The following is a 15817-nucleotide window of genomic DNA, read 5'->3' on the forward strand; positions in this document are numbered from 1 at the left end:
ATTCTGTAAAAGTGGTAAACATTTGGGCAGTAGGCCAGTGGAAACACCCCATTCATCCAAAAGACCCTTGGAAGAGTGTCTCCCTGATCAGATATCATTAAAAGAAAAGTACTGTAAAAGAATATGCCTAGCATGTCAAAATGTATGAATAGCCATTAAGTGGCAAGATGGTACATTCAAGAAGGGTTCATCCTTTGGCATCCAAAGAGCTTCAGAAGTTTAGCTGCATCCCTAAAATCAGTAAAAAGACTGAAGTGCAATTAAAAGCTAAGAGAAAAGGGAGATGATAGGAAAACACCAGAGAGCGAGAGTGGGAGAGCAGAGGTAGCAGGCGAATAAGACATAATAATAAAAAACACAATAAAATGATGATAATGGAAAAATAATGACAGTGGAAAAGAGGAGGAGGTTTATGTTGGAGATTAAGTTCAGAAGGGTATTGGGATGCAAAGATATGTTGCAGGGTAAGTTCCCCTCTGAGAGTGACGGATCACTATACTTCGTTTGCCATAAGAATAAACCTGATGTAAACAAACACAAACGCTATGATTGGTCAGCAGCCATATCTCGTGAACTCTTGGAAGTAAGTGCCACTTATGTATCTATGTATGTATCAAAACATGTGGTGCGTGGTAGAAATCTTTTCAGTGAGAAATCTAAAGTGTTCAGTGAGAAAGATTTACGTGTGCAACGATAAGAATGCAGTGGGAATGTGTTCACATCTGTTGGGTGAATGTTATGAAAACAAACACTCCAAACCGGCATTTCACATAAGTCACATCCAATGAAAATCTGTAACGCAACCATCTGTGTGTGGCATGCTTGTAATTATGTATTATTTATATTTTAGGACAATTAATCTGTAAAAAAAAAATGCACCACATGTTGTAAGGAAAGCATGTAAACCGTCTAAAGATGAATCACAACGATTTGAAAGTGGTAACAGTACCCTTTGAATAAAGGAACTGAAAGTAAATTTGTGGCTGGTTGCGGCCAAACACCATCAACATTTGTCTTTGAATAACAACCACTGTCTCCAACCATGTCATCATATGACAAAATTGCAAATCATTGAATATTTTGAAATGGGTAGCTGACAGGTTCTACCTCCTGCAGCTTTACAGGGCATTTTTCAGATAGATTATGGCAGCATGGTTTGTGGATCAACACGCACCTCCTATCTCAAAATTTTAGATGCTGCGTACCAAGAGGGCATTCGGATATCAACAGGAACCTATCGGACTGGCCCAGTTCAGAGACCTTGTGCCGAGGCCAATGAAATACCACTCCAGATTTGGCACCAATCCTTCTGGCTTGACAGGCCCTGAAAATCTTTGCATTGCCTCAGTCATCAGCAATAAATCTGGCCACCCATCTCAACTCTGAGTGGCTGTTCAGGAATAGGCCCCATACGACCAAACCATTTATGATATGTGCTACTGACTGTCTCGCAGGTATATCAGATATATGCAGCCAGGTATAGAACAAATTGCCACACTGGTGTCTTCAGAGGCCCAAAATAATTGTAAGCTTGATGCAGTTCTATAAACTTGTGCCCCAGAGTACATTTTACATAATTTATTTTCTTCAGTTTTAAGTATATACCATGGTTTTATCATTTTATATACTAATGGCACTCAGCACAGGAATGTGCTCACTATGTTCTCTAATGGGTACTTTCCAAGTACACCTTCCAGAACATTACAGATTATAATGTGGATTATGAATGCACTAGATTGAATTCAGATCATCACAGTATGAAGTTTCTTAGCTACTCAGACTGATTCAGTGCATTACAAGCAATCCACCAAATGTATCCAGTAGACCTGTTGACTTAGATCATGCACGACACACAGCAGATCCAACACCAAGGGGGAGGAGGTGGTGTTTTGCTGTGTACTTGTACGTGTCAGTATTGTCAGTATACAGGGTAATGCCATAGCTGACAATGAAGCCAAAGAAACATCTAGCGATGTTGTGCATCGATGTACTTTGTATGCCATCATCTCATTGACAAAAGAATCGTGCGTCCCAAGTGGTGACCAACAAACTGCGGTCACTTGTATTGACCACCCAATCTTGGTGGACTCATGCCAGCCACACAGGTAGAAGGAAGTGCTGCTCACTAGTCTCTGCATAGGACATTGCCCACTAACACATGGTTTCCTCTTCCAATGGGGGGATCCACCACTCTGTGAAGTTTGTGGTGATCTCTTTCCAGTTCAGCATGTTTCGGCTAAGTGTATTTTACATACTGACAGTAGAGCAATCCCCAGTTTGGCAAGATATCTGCCCATCACCATCGCTGATACTGACACCAATGCAATACTGGTACTGAAATTTTGTAAATTGCTGTGCCTCATCCATAAAGTGCTGGGGAGGAGAGGTCAACATGCTCTGGTTGGATAACTTGCCCAGGCAGTTTGACATTTTTATTAAATGGGTTTCATTTCAATAGTTCAATTAATAATGAGAGTATTTTTTTTATAATTGCTAGGTGGTGTGTCAGACACTATAATCAACTCCATCTGTGAGGACAGCCTTTGTGCCCCCCCCCCCCCCCCCCCCCAGCAAATGGCATGCTGACATTTCATAATGGTGCTGATAACTATGATAAATATGCTGTGGGGTGCCTCACACTCAACATCATCATCATCATCATTATCACCAGATAGTTATGATTCCAAATCTCTGAAATCAGATTAAAATGGAATACTTGTTTCCCTTTGGTCAGTGCCATTGGGCCGTGATGGCCTGTTTGGGCGGAGGTTTTTTTTCCCTTAATGGGACTGGACCACACACAGTGTGCAGTAATAATAATGTCATCTTATTACCAGAAATAGCACTTAATGATATGTTAAATGAAAAATGAGTAAAATTCTGTTTAGTCCAGGTAGCTAACAAACTAAAACACAAGCAACATCTGCTAAAGCAAAGAATTTGTTCCTTCCTTTCTACCTTCCTTCCTTCATTCATTTTGTCATCCGTCAAGTTTTGTACAAGGGTTGTTTTTTAAGTAAGGGCCGTTTTTATTTTTTAAAAAAGATACAAATACTTTTGTAAAAAAACTTTTATTTTCTGATTCTACACACTTTTACCTATTTTTCTACATAGTTGCCTTGTTTATTTAAGCACTTGTCATACCATACAACTAACTTTTTAATTCCCTCTTCAAAGAATTCGGCGGCCTGCTCCAACAGCCAAGAGTTCACGGCCGCTTTCACTTCATCGTCGTCATTGAAGCGCTGCCCGCCGAGATGGTGTTTCAGGTACCGGAAAAGGTGAAAATCGCTAGGAGCAAGGTCGGGGCTGTATGGTGCACGGTCCAAAACTTCCCAGCCAAAAGAATCAATCAAATCCCGAGTCTTTTGAGAGGTGTGAGGCCTAGCGTTATCGTGCAGGAGCAAAACTCCTTTTGTCAGCATGCCGCGCCTTTTGTTTTGAATTGCTCTGCGGAGCTTCTTTAGAGTTGCACAGTAGGCATCTGAGTTGATTGTCATTCCTCATGGCATAAAGTCCACTAGCAAAACACCGCGCCGCTCCCAGAACACAGTTGCCATAATCTTGCGCTTTGACAGCGTCTGTTTGGCTTTGACCTTGACGGGTGAGGTTGTGCGTCGCCATTCCATCGATTGTCGCTTGCTTTCGGGAGTTATATGGGATACCCATGTTTCATCTCCGGTGGCAGTTTGACTCAACATGTCATCCCCTTCTTCCTTGTAACGAATCAAAAAGTCCAATGAAGTGGCAAATCTCTTCCCTTTGTGGTCCTCTGTGAGGAGTCTGGGTACCCACCGAGAACACAGTTTCTTAAAGTTTAGGTTTTCAGACACAATTTTGTACAAAACCGATCTCGAAACTTGTGGAAATTCCAAAGAAAGAGTGGAAATCGTGAATCTTCTGGCCTCACGAATCTTTGTTTCGACTGCAGGCACCAAATCATCAGTGATCACTGAGGGCCGGCCTGAGCGTTCTTCGTCATGGACGTTTTGACGGCCATTTTTAAACTCTCTAACCCATTGACGCACTTTACCTTCACTCATTGCATTCGAGCCATAAACTTCTGTTAACTGACGATGAATTTCTGCAGCTGATAGGCTTCTCGCGGTCAAAAAACGTATCACTGACCGTATCTCACACGCGGCGGGTGATTCAATAATCGTAAACATTATAAAGTAGCACAGCGATGCGTACACGTCAGCTACAGAGCTGCAACTTGCATCAGTGTGAACGGGAAGGATGCCGGCAAGTGGCGCGGTGGCTTGTTGCGGCGTCCGCGCGAACTAGGGGACTATACGCGCGAACGGCTCTTACTTAAAAAACAACCCTCGTAGATATGAACATGAAAATTAATTCAACATGATGACCTCCCAGGTGCAAGCTTATCTTCTTTTGCTTTAGCTTCTAGTTCACTGTAGGACTTAAATGTGCCCAAGGTGGTTAGCTACCAACTTGTGCTAGCACTGATTCAGAGCTGTGTTACCGTCAGTGAGAACTTGTGGCCTATAAATGCCTGTAAGTTGTCTAGGTGTCACCATACAGCCTCACACTGCATCCCCGAACTTAAATAAAAATGAGTTTATATTCATAAAAGATAGGAATGTGGTTGATTCTCTTAATTAATGTTTGGGCAACCCATAGTTTGAATTTTAAACAGATAGCAATCTGTTTCACCCCACACATCTCAGATGTGAGACAAAAAAGCCCAGAGGATTTAGCCATAGGTAAAAATTGACTAACACTAGAAAGCATGAATTAATGTTTTGCAGAATTGTATGCAGTGGGCCAAAAATGAAATTGTTATTTGCAATTTGGCTAAGTACCAGAATAACTTTTGTCGTTGTTCCCAAGTGCAATAACAAGTAATTTAGAGTCTTGTAAGAAGCTCCCAAAAATGACACAAGTTCTGTCTAACTCTGCATTAATTTTAAACAGTGGAAAATCCAGGATGGAGTAGTGACAATATTATGGAAAGGATATATTGCTACTCGCTACTTGCTACTTTTAGAGGAGATGTTGAGTCACAGACAGGCACAACTGGAAAACTGCTTTAGACCTGAGGCCACTGAGGCCTTAGTGGCCAGAGACAGTGCTCGTGTGTGTGTGTGTGTTTGTGTGTGTGTGTGTGTGTGTGTGTGTGTGTGTGTGTTGTGCTTGCATGAATTTGTGTGTTTTCTATGTTAGAAGAAGGCCTATAGACCAAAAGCTCATGTTTATAGCAGTATTTTTGTTGACCCTGTTTTCGACTCAACATCTGCTCTATATGGGGAGTAACGATCTATCCATTCCATAATATTGTCGACACTAATTTCATAAGAGATAACTAGTATTACTGTTTTACTTTGTGTATGTGTTTTGGCTCAACAGTTTTCAGTCTGTGGTTGTTTCCTTTGATAGAGCTGTGCATCTAATTAATTAAGATAGCAAAATTCTCATTGGACTTCTGACCTCTAACTAATGGGAAGAACTCCTAATTACAACGGGGACCTCATAAGTCCTGTTACAATCTCTCATAAACAACAAACGTCCCTGTTCTGCATGCAAAAATATTAAGTTCCATGTTTTTTCTTTCTTTTATATTCAAATAAAAAGTCAAGTAATTATGTCTACGCATGACCTTGATCATATATCATATTAATTCTTTGATCACATGCTGTATTAATACTTTGAAATCATGTAATTACACCAATATTACAGACTGTAGATATTACCTGCTTTATGCATTTTAAAATGATTTATCCCTTTTCAGCAACTGCGGAGGAAAAGCTTGCTGCAGTTGATTATGAACTGCAAGAAATTGAAGCTAAAATTCAAAGTTTACAGGAGAGAAAAAATGCATTGGTGAAAATGAAAGAAAAACTGAAGGATGAAATGCTTTTGAGGAAAAGCGAGCAGGCAGCAAGTCGTAAATGGGATACAAAAGGTAGGACTTTTCTAAATAATCTAGTTTCAGTACTTGCAAGAGTAATTACTCCACAAATGAATGGCAGGAAATCCATTAATATTAAACATGGGATTGAGAGAGGTGAACCTTTCCTGACATTAATGTTTTTGTAATACTTAAGAAATTGCTGGATTTTCAATGTAAATATTTATAAAAGGAAGACAGTATCAGAGGTTTGAAACTTTGTTAAAGAGTCTGTGAGTCCATGACATAGTCAGTACCATGGTTTTCTTTCTCAAAACAGCTACAGTAATACTTCATTGTATTTGTAAGTGCATGGGAGAACAGAAAGGTGGAACGAATAATGAAATACTCCAACTTCTGGTGGAAACTGGCCATCGTATAATTTCTGGTGATGACTGGTGTAGCTTAACTCATCCCATATGCTAAGATAATGCTGACTCAGGGTAAGTTAAACAAACTTAGCAGCCTACTTAGTAAGTAAAAGTGAACAGAGATATATGCAGCCAATGGCACAGCTTTGAAGAAGCATTTCCACAAAAAACCAGTAAGGTTTAAGGGAAACAAGAATGAATTACACCAGCTATAAAAACCTCCTGCCAGAGTGAAAGAATATTCCACAAGTTGTGCAAAAAAATTAATAGCTCCCCTCAGTTACTCAAATACTATAAAAATTATGTTTCTATCCTGAGGAGTGATAAGACAGGCAAAAGGTTGCACAGTGATGAGTACCTTGACAAACACAACAACAAAGTAAAAGCAGATTGGAGTATTGTGTGAAGAGAAAGAGGGTAAAACAAAGCATGCACGCAAACATAGAAATTAAACACAACAATAAAGTAGCAAACTAATCTGGAAACTTTGGTGACCACTGTCAGAAAACTCTTTTCAGGCATTAACTAAAAGTAATGCAGTCACAAAATATCAACCAGAAAACTAAAAAATTTGCATGTGCAAAGAGTCAATGTCTTTTAGTACAATCACTAAAGGTAGCAATGAAAAGCCTTCAGAGGGTTAAAAAGTTCTTATGCAGTTGGCTTCGATGGTGTTCCAGCGATCGCCAAAAAATGCGGGCATACTATGGTATTGCTGAACCACTAACTCACATCTGTCACTGTTCTTTGCAGGCAAGTAATTTCCCAGAGTCACTGAGAAAGACAAAAGTAATTCCCATTTTCTAAAAAAACATGACAAAATGGACATGAACAGTTATTGGCCTGCGTCTGTAAAATATTTGAGAAAAAAAAATGCCCAAAAAACTGATGGGCTTCATTGGCAAAAAAGTTGTACTAGCATACATGTACCTCAGCGTGGGTTTAGACACAAGTCTACACAAACAGTTGTATATGGCTGAATTAATATGATACTGGATTCAAAATGATGGAGCACAGCAATCAGTCATCCTTTTCTTTCAGGCTTTATTAAAGCAAATCTGGATTTCAGCAAGTGCCTAGCCATTATCAGTGCACACTATTTAATACTTTCAATACATGTCCTAGTCCGTCAGTCCCCTGTTGTTCGGACTTCTGTCATAATTCTTTCAAGACTACTGTATAATGAAAGTAGGCTTTGCGAAGAACACGTTTCTCTGCAAAGCCAATGTCATATCACAGTCATGGAGTGTATCCACATTCCTAATGGAAGGTAACTTGATGGTACTAGATCTTTTGGATGCAAAGTAACCTGCCACAGGCATATTTATAGGTCTGTCAAAGGCTTTTGATACAGTGAATAATAAATTATTGCTGCAAAAAATTGAACAGCATGATATCAGAGGACTCGCAAACAAATGGATTGCATCATTCCTAAGCAGTTGTGTACAGGAGGTTCAGTATGACATGTACAGATGACTAACTTATTTCAGCAAATGACATGTTTATCTGGAAGTAAAACAGTCAAGCAAGGTGTGCCTCGGGGCTTGATACTGAGACCTCTTATATTCCTCTTGTATATCAGTAACTTAAGCGTGAATATTGATCCCCACAGAACTGTTTATTTGCAGAGGATAGAACTGTTTTCCTTAAAGAGGATAACACAGAATACTGTGAACTTAGCTACTTAGAAACTTAGCGACTGAGCCATAAACAGCAGACTTACGATCATTGTTATAAAGAGTGTTTCACTAAGTTTGGCATCACACAAAATACAAACCCAGTCAACTATCTGCAACAATTAATAAGCGACCAATAGAAATTATCACTGAATTCACAGTTGTGGATCTGTGGTTAAAAGATAATCTGAAATGGAATGAATATATTGACCAGACAAATGTTAAAATAAGTACTAGCTGCTATGCCTTAAGTGTGGTGTGAGCATGTACTACTCAGAAAACAGTAAAAAGGGCATACTGTACATACATAACAAGTTCACTTAAGATATAATTTGATATTCCAGGTAATTTTTGAACTGCTCTTATCATTTTCCAAATCAAGAAGAGAACCGTGAGGAACATTAATGAAAGCAAATTAGAGACTGTGGCAAACCCATTTTTTAGGAAACTGGAAATCCTAACACTACCTGCTTATATATTCTTGAGAGTGTAAAATCCTCAAAAAATCTCATAGTTCCAACTGAATGCAGACTGAAGAAAAACAGTGAAATTCACAATCATTACACTATAATAAATTCAAACCTGTATTTGTTACATGCTAATACATGACTTTGTTCAAAGAGATAAACTACATGGGCCTTCAGCTGTTGAATAAGCACCCCACAGGTGTAAAGCTTACTGAAACTATCCACAATTTTATGGGCCATACTGTATTTGCTGTGGCACTGTTCTTACTTGTAAAACAATACCTAGAACTGTAAATGTGCTGGTTATGATTAAGTGCAACACATGAACTATCCAGTGAAGCAAATTTTATAATAACCTGTTGCAATATATTGTAAACCATAATTTACCCAGTATAAATATTAACACACCTGTAGCACACTGATGATTTCATATCACATGGACCAAATAAATAAAAGAAATGACACATTGCAGATCATGTGCATAGTCCTTGTGAAACTGAAAAAATATAGATGCATTTGTAACATGAAATACACTCCTGGAAATGGAAAAAAGAACACATTGACACCGGTGTGTCAGACCCACCATACTTGCTCCGGACACTGCGAGAGGGCTGTACAAGCAATGATCACACGCACGGCACAGCGGACACACCAGGAACCGCGGTGTTGGCCGTCGAATGGTGCTAGCTGCGCAGCATTTGTGCACCGCCGCCGTCAGTGTCAGCCAGTTTGCCGTGGCATACGGAGCTCCATCGCAGTCTTTAACACTGGTAGCATGCCGCGAGAGCGTGGACGTGAACCGTATGTGCAGTTGACGGACTTTGAGCGAGGGCGTATAGTGGGCATGCGGGAGGCCGGGTGGACGTACCGCCGAATTGCTCAACACATGGGGCGTGAGGTCTCCACAGTACATCGATGTTGTCGCCAGTGGTCGGCGGAAGGTGCACGTGCCCGTCGACCTGGGACCGGACCGCAGCGACGCACGGATGCACGCCAAGACCGTAGGATCCTACGCAGTGCCGTAGGGGACCGCACCGCCACTTCCCAGCAAATTAGGGACACTGTTGCTCCTGGGGTATCGGCGAGGACCATTCGCAACCGTCTCCATGAAGCTGGGCTACGGTCCCGCACACCGTTAGGCCGTCTTCCGCTCACGCCCCAACATCGTGCAGCCCGCCTCCAGTGGTGTCGCGACAGGCGTGAATGGAGGGACGAATGGAGACGTGTCGTCTTCAGCGATGAGAGTCGCTTCTGCCTTGGTGCCAATGATGGTCGTATGCGTGTTTGGCGCCGTGCAGGTGAGCGCCACAATCAGGACTGCATACGACCGAGGCACACAGGGCCAACACCCGGCATCATGGTGTGGGGAGCGATCTCCTACACTGGCCGTACACCACTGGTGATCGTCGAGGGGACACTGAATAGTCACGGTACATCCAAACCGTCATCGAACCCATCGTTCTACCATTCCTAGACCGGCAAGGGTACTTGCTGTTCCAACAGGACAATGCACTTCCGCATGTATCCCGTGCCACCCAACGTGCTCTAGAAGGTGTAAGTCAACTACCCTGGTCAGCAAGATCTCCGGATCTGTCCCCCATTGAGCATGTTTGGGACTGGATGAAGCGTCGTCTCACGCGGTCTGCACGTCCAGCACGAACGCTGGTCCAACTGAGGCGCCAGGTGGAAATGGCATGGCAAGCCGTTCCACAGGACTACATCCAGCATCTCTACGATCGTCTCCATGGGAGAATAGCAGCCTGCATTGCTGCGAAAGGTGGATATACACTGTACTAGTGCCGACATTGTGCATGCTCTGTTGCCTGTGTCTATGTGCCTGTGGTTCTGTCAGTGTGATCATGTGATGTCTCTGACTCCAGGAATGTGTCAATAAAGTTTCTCCTTCCTGGGACAATGAATTCACGGTGTTCTTATTTCAATTTCCAGGAGTGTACAACACAATGTCTAACATTACGTACATATGTTATAACAGCATATTAATTGCAATTATTTTTTGACAAGTTGTCTTGTTGTCATGCATGTGGAAAAGACTGCAGTGACAATATAGTGTGCCAAGAGATTTTACACAATAGTGCTATGACACATCAAGAGATAAGTGATAAAATGTGTTAAGGGCTATAACCACTTTTATCAGCTCTTTGCTTTTTGTCTTTGAGTAAGGTTAATTGTAATGGTCTTCTGTGAGTCAAAGGCAGTTCATATATGTTAGTTTTACTAGGAAGGCTCTAAAGTAATAGTGTGGTTTGCCCTGTCATGCAATATTTTGTGTAATGTAATATCTTGTACAGACATCTTTTATTAACGTGACACGTTCCACATCATTACGAAGTGTCGTATTCATGATCTATGGAACAAGTATTAATCTAATCTAATCTATAACTATTTATGGAAACACTGACTAAATTTATATATTTTTGTTTGGTCCAGAATTTCCATGGTCAAAACAGCTTGATGAAGCACTGCACAAGGTTTTTGGCCTGACAGACTACCGTTCATTACAGTTGTCTACTATTAATGCTGTTTTGTCAAAGGAAGATGCAATATTAGTTATGCCTACTGGGGGAGGAAAGAGTCTATGTTACCAGTTGCCAGGTGTAGTTTCTAAAGGTAAGGTAGGTAACACTACATTGTTCTGTGTACTTTTCACTTTTGTCAGTTTATCTTCTTGATCTTTTCATGTTAATAATGTGGTGAAATATCTTAATGCTTTTTGTGTTGTTTAAAAAAAGGTTGGTTAATGTGTATTTTCTGTTTTATAAGGTGTTACTCTCGTAGTTTCACCACTAATTGCTCTGATGGAAGACCAGATAATGGCATTAAAGGCTCTGAAAGTGGGAGCAGAGATGTTAACTGCTACAGCTACAAAAGCAGATGTTAACTCTATACAGGCAGTAAGTACACATGATACATCTGATACAGTTACTGTAAATTGTCAGTCTGTGCTTCAAATAATTAAATAAAATGTGTACATTTCTGGACATAGCATGGCATTATGCTTCTGTAAATAAAATGTTGACATCTGCTAAACCCATACTAAGCTTCTGAAGATTGCAAATTAATTTATCAAAACCGGTAAAGCATAAAAAAATTATTTGCAACTGATGACTGAACTTTGTCCTTAAAAAATACATACTATAGTTTCTGTAAATTAGAGCCATGTACAAAATAATATGTATATGTTGTGTTAGTAAATCACAGTGGGCTACTCTCATTTTCAAATTTGTCTTAATGTCAATAGTATTTTTACAGCAGATAGAAAATAAGCATGAAATTTTGCTTAGTTGCAGCAAAGCTGGAGCTTAAGCATTGGGTGTCATTAACCTATAATAAACTAGTGAATGCCACTGAATATTTTCCAAAATGTGTAGTGTACAATATGTATGGCCATTATGCTTTACACTAATAAAATGCCAGATGAATGGAAATTAGTTTTTGAACATTTGTAGAGTGATTGTCACTGCTTAATTGATATTTTGAGTAAGTTGGAAACATTGTGTTATTGGAGTGAGTGGTGTGTGTAAAGAAATAAGAATATAAAGCTACTGACATCTGCATCACTGCTCTGCAATCCGTATCCAAGTGGTTGGCAGAGGTTTCTCGGAACTACTTTTCGATTATTTCTCGACCGTTCCACTCTCAAATAGCACATGAGAAAAATGAAAACCTAAATCTTTCTCTTTATTTTCTATTTGTTTTACTATGATGGCCATTTATCCCTACGTATGTGGGAGTCAACAAAATATTTTCACATTCTGAGGCGAAAGCTGGTGACTGGAATCTTGTGAAAAGATAACTGGTGCAACGAAAAGTGCTTTTGTTTTTCCTATTGCCATCCTGCTCGCACGTCATATCCATGAAACTCTCATCCCTATTTCACGATAATAGAAAATGAGCTGCTCTTCTTCAGCCTTTTTCAATGTCCTCCATCTATCCTTCGTGGTAAGTATCCCATACTAAACAGTAATACTCTAGTAGAGGACAGACAAGCATAGTGTGGAGAGTCTCTTCACTAGGTTTGTTGCATCTTCTAAATGTTCTGCCAATAAAACACAGTCTTTGGTTTCAATTCCCCACAACATTTTCTCTGTGCTGTTTCCAATTTAAGTTGTTCACAGTTGTAATCCCTAAGTGTTTGTTTGAAGTGAGATACTTTAGATTTGCACCATTTATCTTGTAATGGAAATATAATGGATTCATGTCCACCCCGATAGCTGAATGGTCAGTGTGACGGGCTGCCGTCCTAAGGGACCCAGGTTCAATTCCCAGCTGGGTCGGGGATTTTCTCCACTCAGGGACTGGGTGTTGTGTTGTCTTCATCATCATTTCATCCCCACCCGGTGCGCAGGTCGCCCAATGTGGCGTCGAATGTAATAAGACGTGCACCAAGGTGGCCGGACGTGTTCCGTAAGGGGCCTCCCGGCCAATGACGCCAAACGCTCATTTCCATGTTTGTACTTAAATGGAGGACCTCACAGTTTGTATTGTACAGTGTCAATTGACACTTTTTGCACCATACAGATATTTTGTTCAAGTTATTTTGTAATTCAGATTGCTCATCTGGTGACCTTACTAGATGATAAATGACAGCATCATCTGCAAGCAGTCTAAGAGGGTTGTTCATATAGTCTCCCAGATCATTTGTATAGATAAGGAACAGCACAGAGCCTATAACATTTCCTTGGGGAATGCCAGATGTAGCTCCTGTTTCCCTTGATGATGACTTCACTCCAATTAGTAGGAATTATGTCCATTCTGATGGGAAATCACGAATCCAGTTGCACAGCTGGCACGCAGTTTGATTAGAAGTCACTTATGAGGAACAATGCTGAAAGTCTTCTGGACATCTAGAAATATGGAGTGAAATGAGATACCCTCATTACTTCATGTGAATAAAGGGCCAGTTGTGTTTGGGATGGACTTCAAAACACGTTTCACTTGGGGGGGGACACAGTTGCAGAGATACGTTATGTGGGACGATGATGCAGTGGAGATACAGTATGAGGCTAGGAAGGGTTTAAGAGAGAATGAAAAGTAAAAATGGCATGATCTAGACATTACAATGCTTTGTTCTATAAAATAAATCACACTGTTCTTACAGTCAGAATGCCTTTTATTTACACAGTGTTGCAGGGCTTGTAATTGATTCTCATTTTGAGAATAAGATGTTCATATCAAAGTATTTAATTTCTTTGCTAAGTTTTCAACTGTATAATTCCTCAGAACTACAATTTTCTAGCTAATATGAAAAATACAAAGGTCATCTAGAAAAATTTGTGATTGCGTCCAGAGCCGCCATGTTGATAAACTGGAATTCATGTGCATAGTAATAGAGAAGGGGTATGAGGCAATAATGTGGTGCAATTTAAGTGTTCTGATGTCATTTTTATGTAACAGTTCTAGGAAAAAATGGGAGTGCTAATATTGCCTCCAACCAATTGTGAGCATAATGCGGTTGTATTTCTATTTTCTCAGAAGCAAACACCAGCAGAGACACCATGAGCTGAGTCATGTGTATTGACCTAACATTATGAGAGTGTGGTTGGAAAGAAGGTGCAAGAAATTCAGTGAAGGCTGAACCAACGTGCAAGACAAAGACTATTGTGACTGGCTACTCTGGTTGTAATACTCACTAGCACGTTATATGCTATTCCATGACTTATAATGCCTCAGGCACTAGTTGTCACAAAACTGTCTGCTCTTTATTGGTACGGAAATGTTTTACACCTTGTAGCTGCAAACAGGCCTTACCTTATCAACAGTGTCAGTATAGAGACACGGATTAATGGTTATATCATCATCATAGTGATGATGGTTGCTAAAGTTAATAAATCTGTCAAGAAGGGTAGAAGAGTATTTGTGCTGGAAAGAGCATATAAGCAGGTGTTAGCCCCCTACTTAGGCAATGAATGGACATAATTTAGTTCCAGTATGATGGACGTAGAAGAATTATGGGCAAAGTTTTAATTGATTATGAATTGCGCTCTGGAGAAGCATGTGCCTAGCAAGTGAATTTAGGATGAAAAACGCCCACTGTGGTTTAGCAATGAAATTTGAAAAATGCTGAGGAAGCAGAGGCTGTTACACCCTCGCAAGGGGAGGGCACATGTTGGGTCTTGCTGATTTGGCTCAAACTGTGTGTGGAAGCAAGTATATGACCCTTTGAAGTTCCTAAAATATTTTGTCTGAGTGGGACATAGGAAAAGAGAAAATGCTCTCAAAAATTTATAGATTATTTGTGAGTGATGTTCGAATAACAGTTGCACAGTTAGTGGCATGGTGCAGTCAGTAAGTGTACACACTGATAATTTGGCAGCTTGAGTTTGATTGCTGTTGCTACTTTTCTTTCATTGATTGTATTTTGTTCCTTGCAATGTTAAACTATAAATTATAAAACTTAAATATAGTGTAACAGTTCCATTTATATACATAAAATTAATACATACAATTTAGAGTACTTTAATTTGAATAATGATTATAACTAAACAGTTAATTTTTGTAGTTGGGCGAAATTTTGAATGAAAGTAATATTTTTGAAAAATCTAGCAATGATTTACCTGCTTTTACGTCTTACAGGCAATTATATTGTGTTTTTGGGTGCTAATCATCAAAGAAACATTTAAAACATAAATATTGTTCAAATCATACACATTTTGTGAATGCACTTTATGAGCAAGAACATTTTTCTAAACTATGCTTCGGTGGAAAGCATACTTCATTCATGTTTTTAAACGAAGGTCTTTCCTCTGACAGTTTTGATGCATACCAAGCATTTCAAATCACTGGGGTGAAAACAAGAGCACTGAATTGATTGTGCATGTCAAACATATTTTAATTGCATTTTCCCTTGACAATAATTCTTGCTGTTGTAGAAAATCAGGGGCACTTTTTAATCTTTTAATTAGAACTTTGACTTTGCGATAAAAATATACACTGCTCAGCCAAAACATTGTGATCACCTATCTAATAGCCAGTATGCCCACCTTTGTCATGGATAACAGCACCAACACATCATTGCACGGAAGGAGTGAGCCCTTGGTAGGTCGCTAGAGGGAGTTGGCACCACATCTGCACACATAAGTTACCTAATTCCCGTAAATTCGGGGGAGGAGGGTGATGAGCTCTGATGCCATGTTCAATCACTTTCCAGATGTATTCGCTCAGGTTCAGATCTGATAGGTTGGGGGGATCAACACATTAATTGGAAAACACCATTGTTATTGGGACACATAAGCACCATCAAGGTGTGTATGTGGTCTGCAACCAGTGTGCGATGCACCTGGGCCATCATGATACCTTGCACGAGCTCCACTGGACCCATGAATGTCCACGTGAGTGTGCCCCAGAACATAATGGAGCCACCCCTAGCTTGTCTCC

General features: G+C 40.2%; 1 protein-coding gene across 5 annotated transcripts in view; it reads left to right on the plus strand.

Annotated features, from left to right (window-relative positions):
• Positions 1–15817, plus strand: part of LOC126236063 (ATP-dependent DNA helicase Q1-like) — a 156084-nt gene that overhangs the window by 23132 nt on the left and 117135 nt on the right. For 3 of the 5 annotated variants that reach the window (XM_049945111.1, XM_049945112.1, XM_049945113.1), the window contains exons 3-5: positions 5750–5923; positions 10871–11050; positions 11204–11334. In XM_049945111.1, the coding sequence (XP_049801068.1) occupies positions 5750–5923; positions 10871–11050; positions 11204–11334 (485 nt within the window). Of the gene's footprint in view, positions 1–3177; positions 3270–5749; positions 5924–10870; positions 11056–11203; positions 11335–15817 lie in introns of those variants that run through there. The other 2 variants (XM_049945114.1, XM_049945115.1) reach the window with 2 other exon arrangements.

Source organism: Schistocerca nitens, chromosome 2, assembly GCF_023898315.1.
Source record: "Schistocerca nitens isolate TAMUIC-IGC-003100 chromosome 2, iqSchNite1.1, whole genome shotgun sequence".
Taxonomy (NCBI): domain Eukaryota; kingdom Metazoa; phylum Arthropoda; class Insecta; order Orthoptera; family Acrididae; genus Schistocerca; species Schistocerca nitens.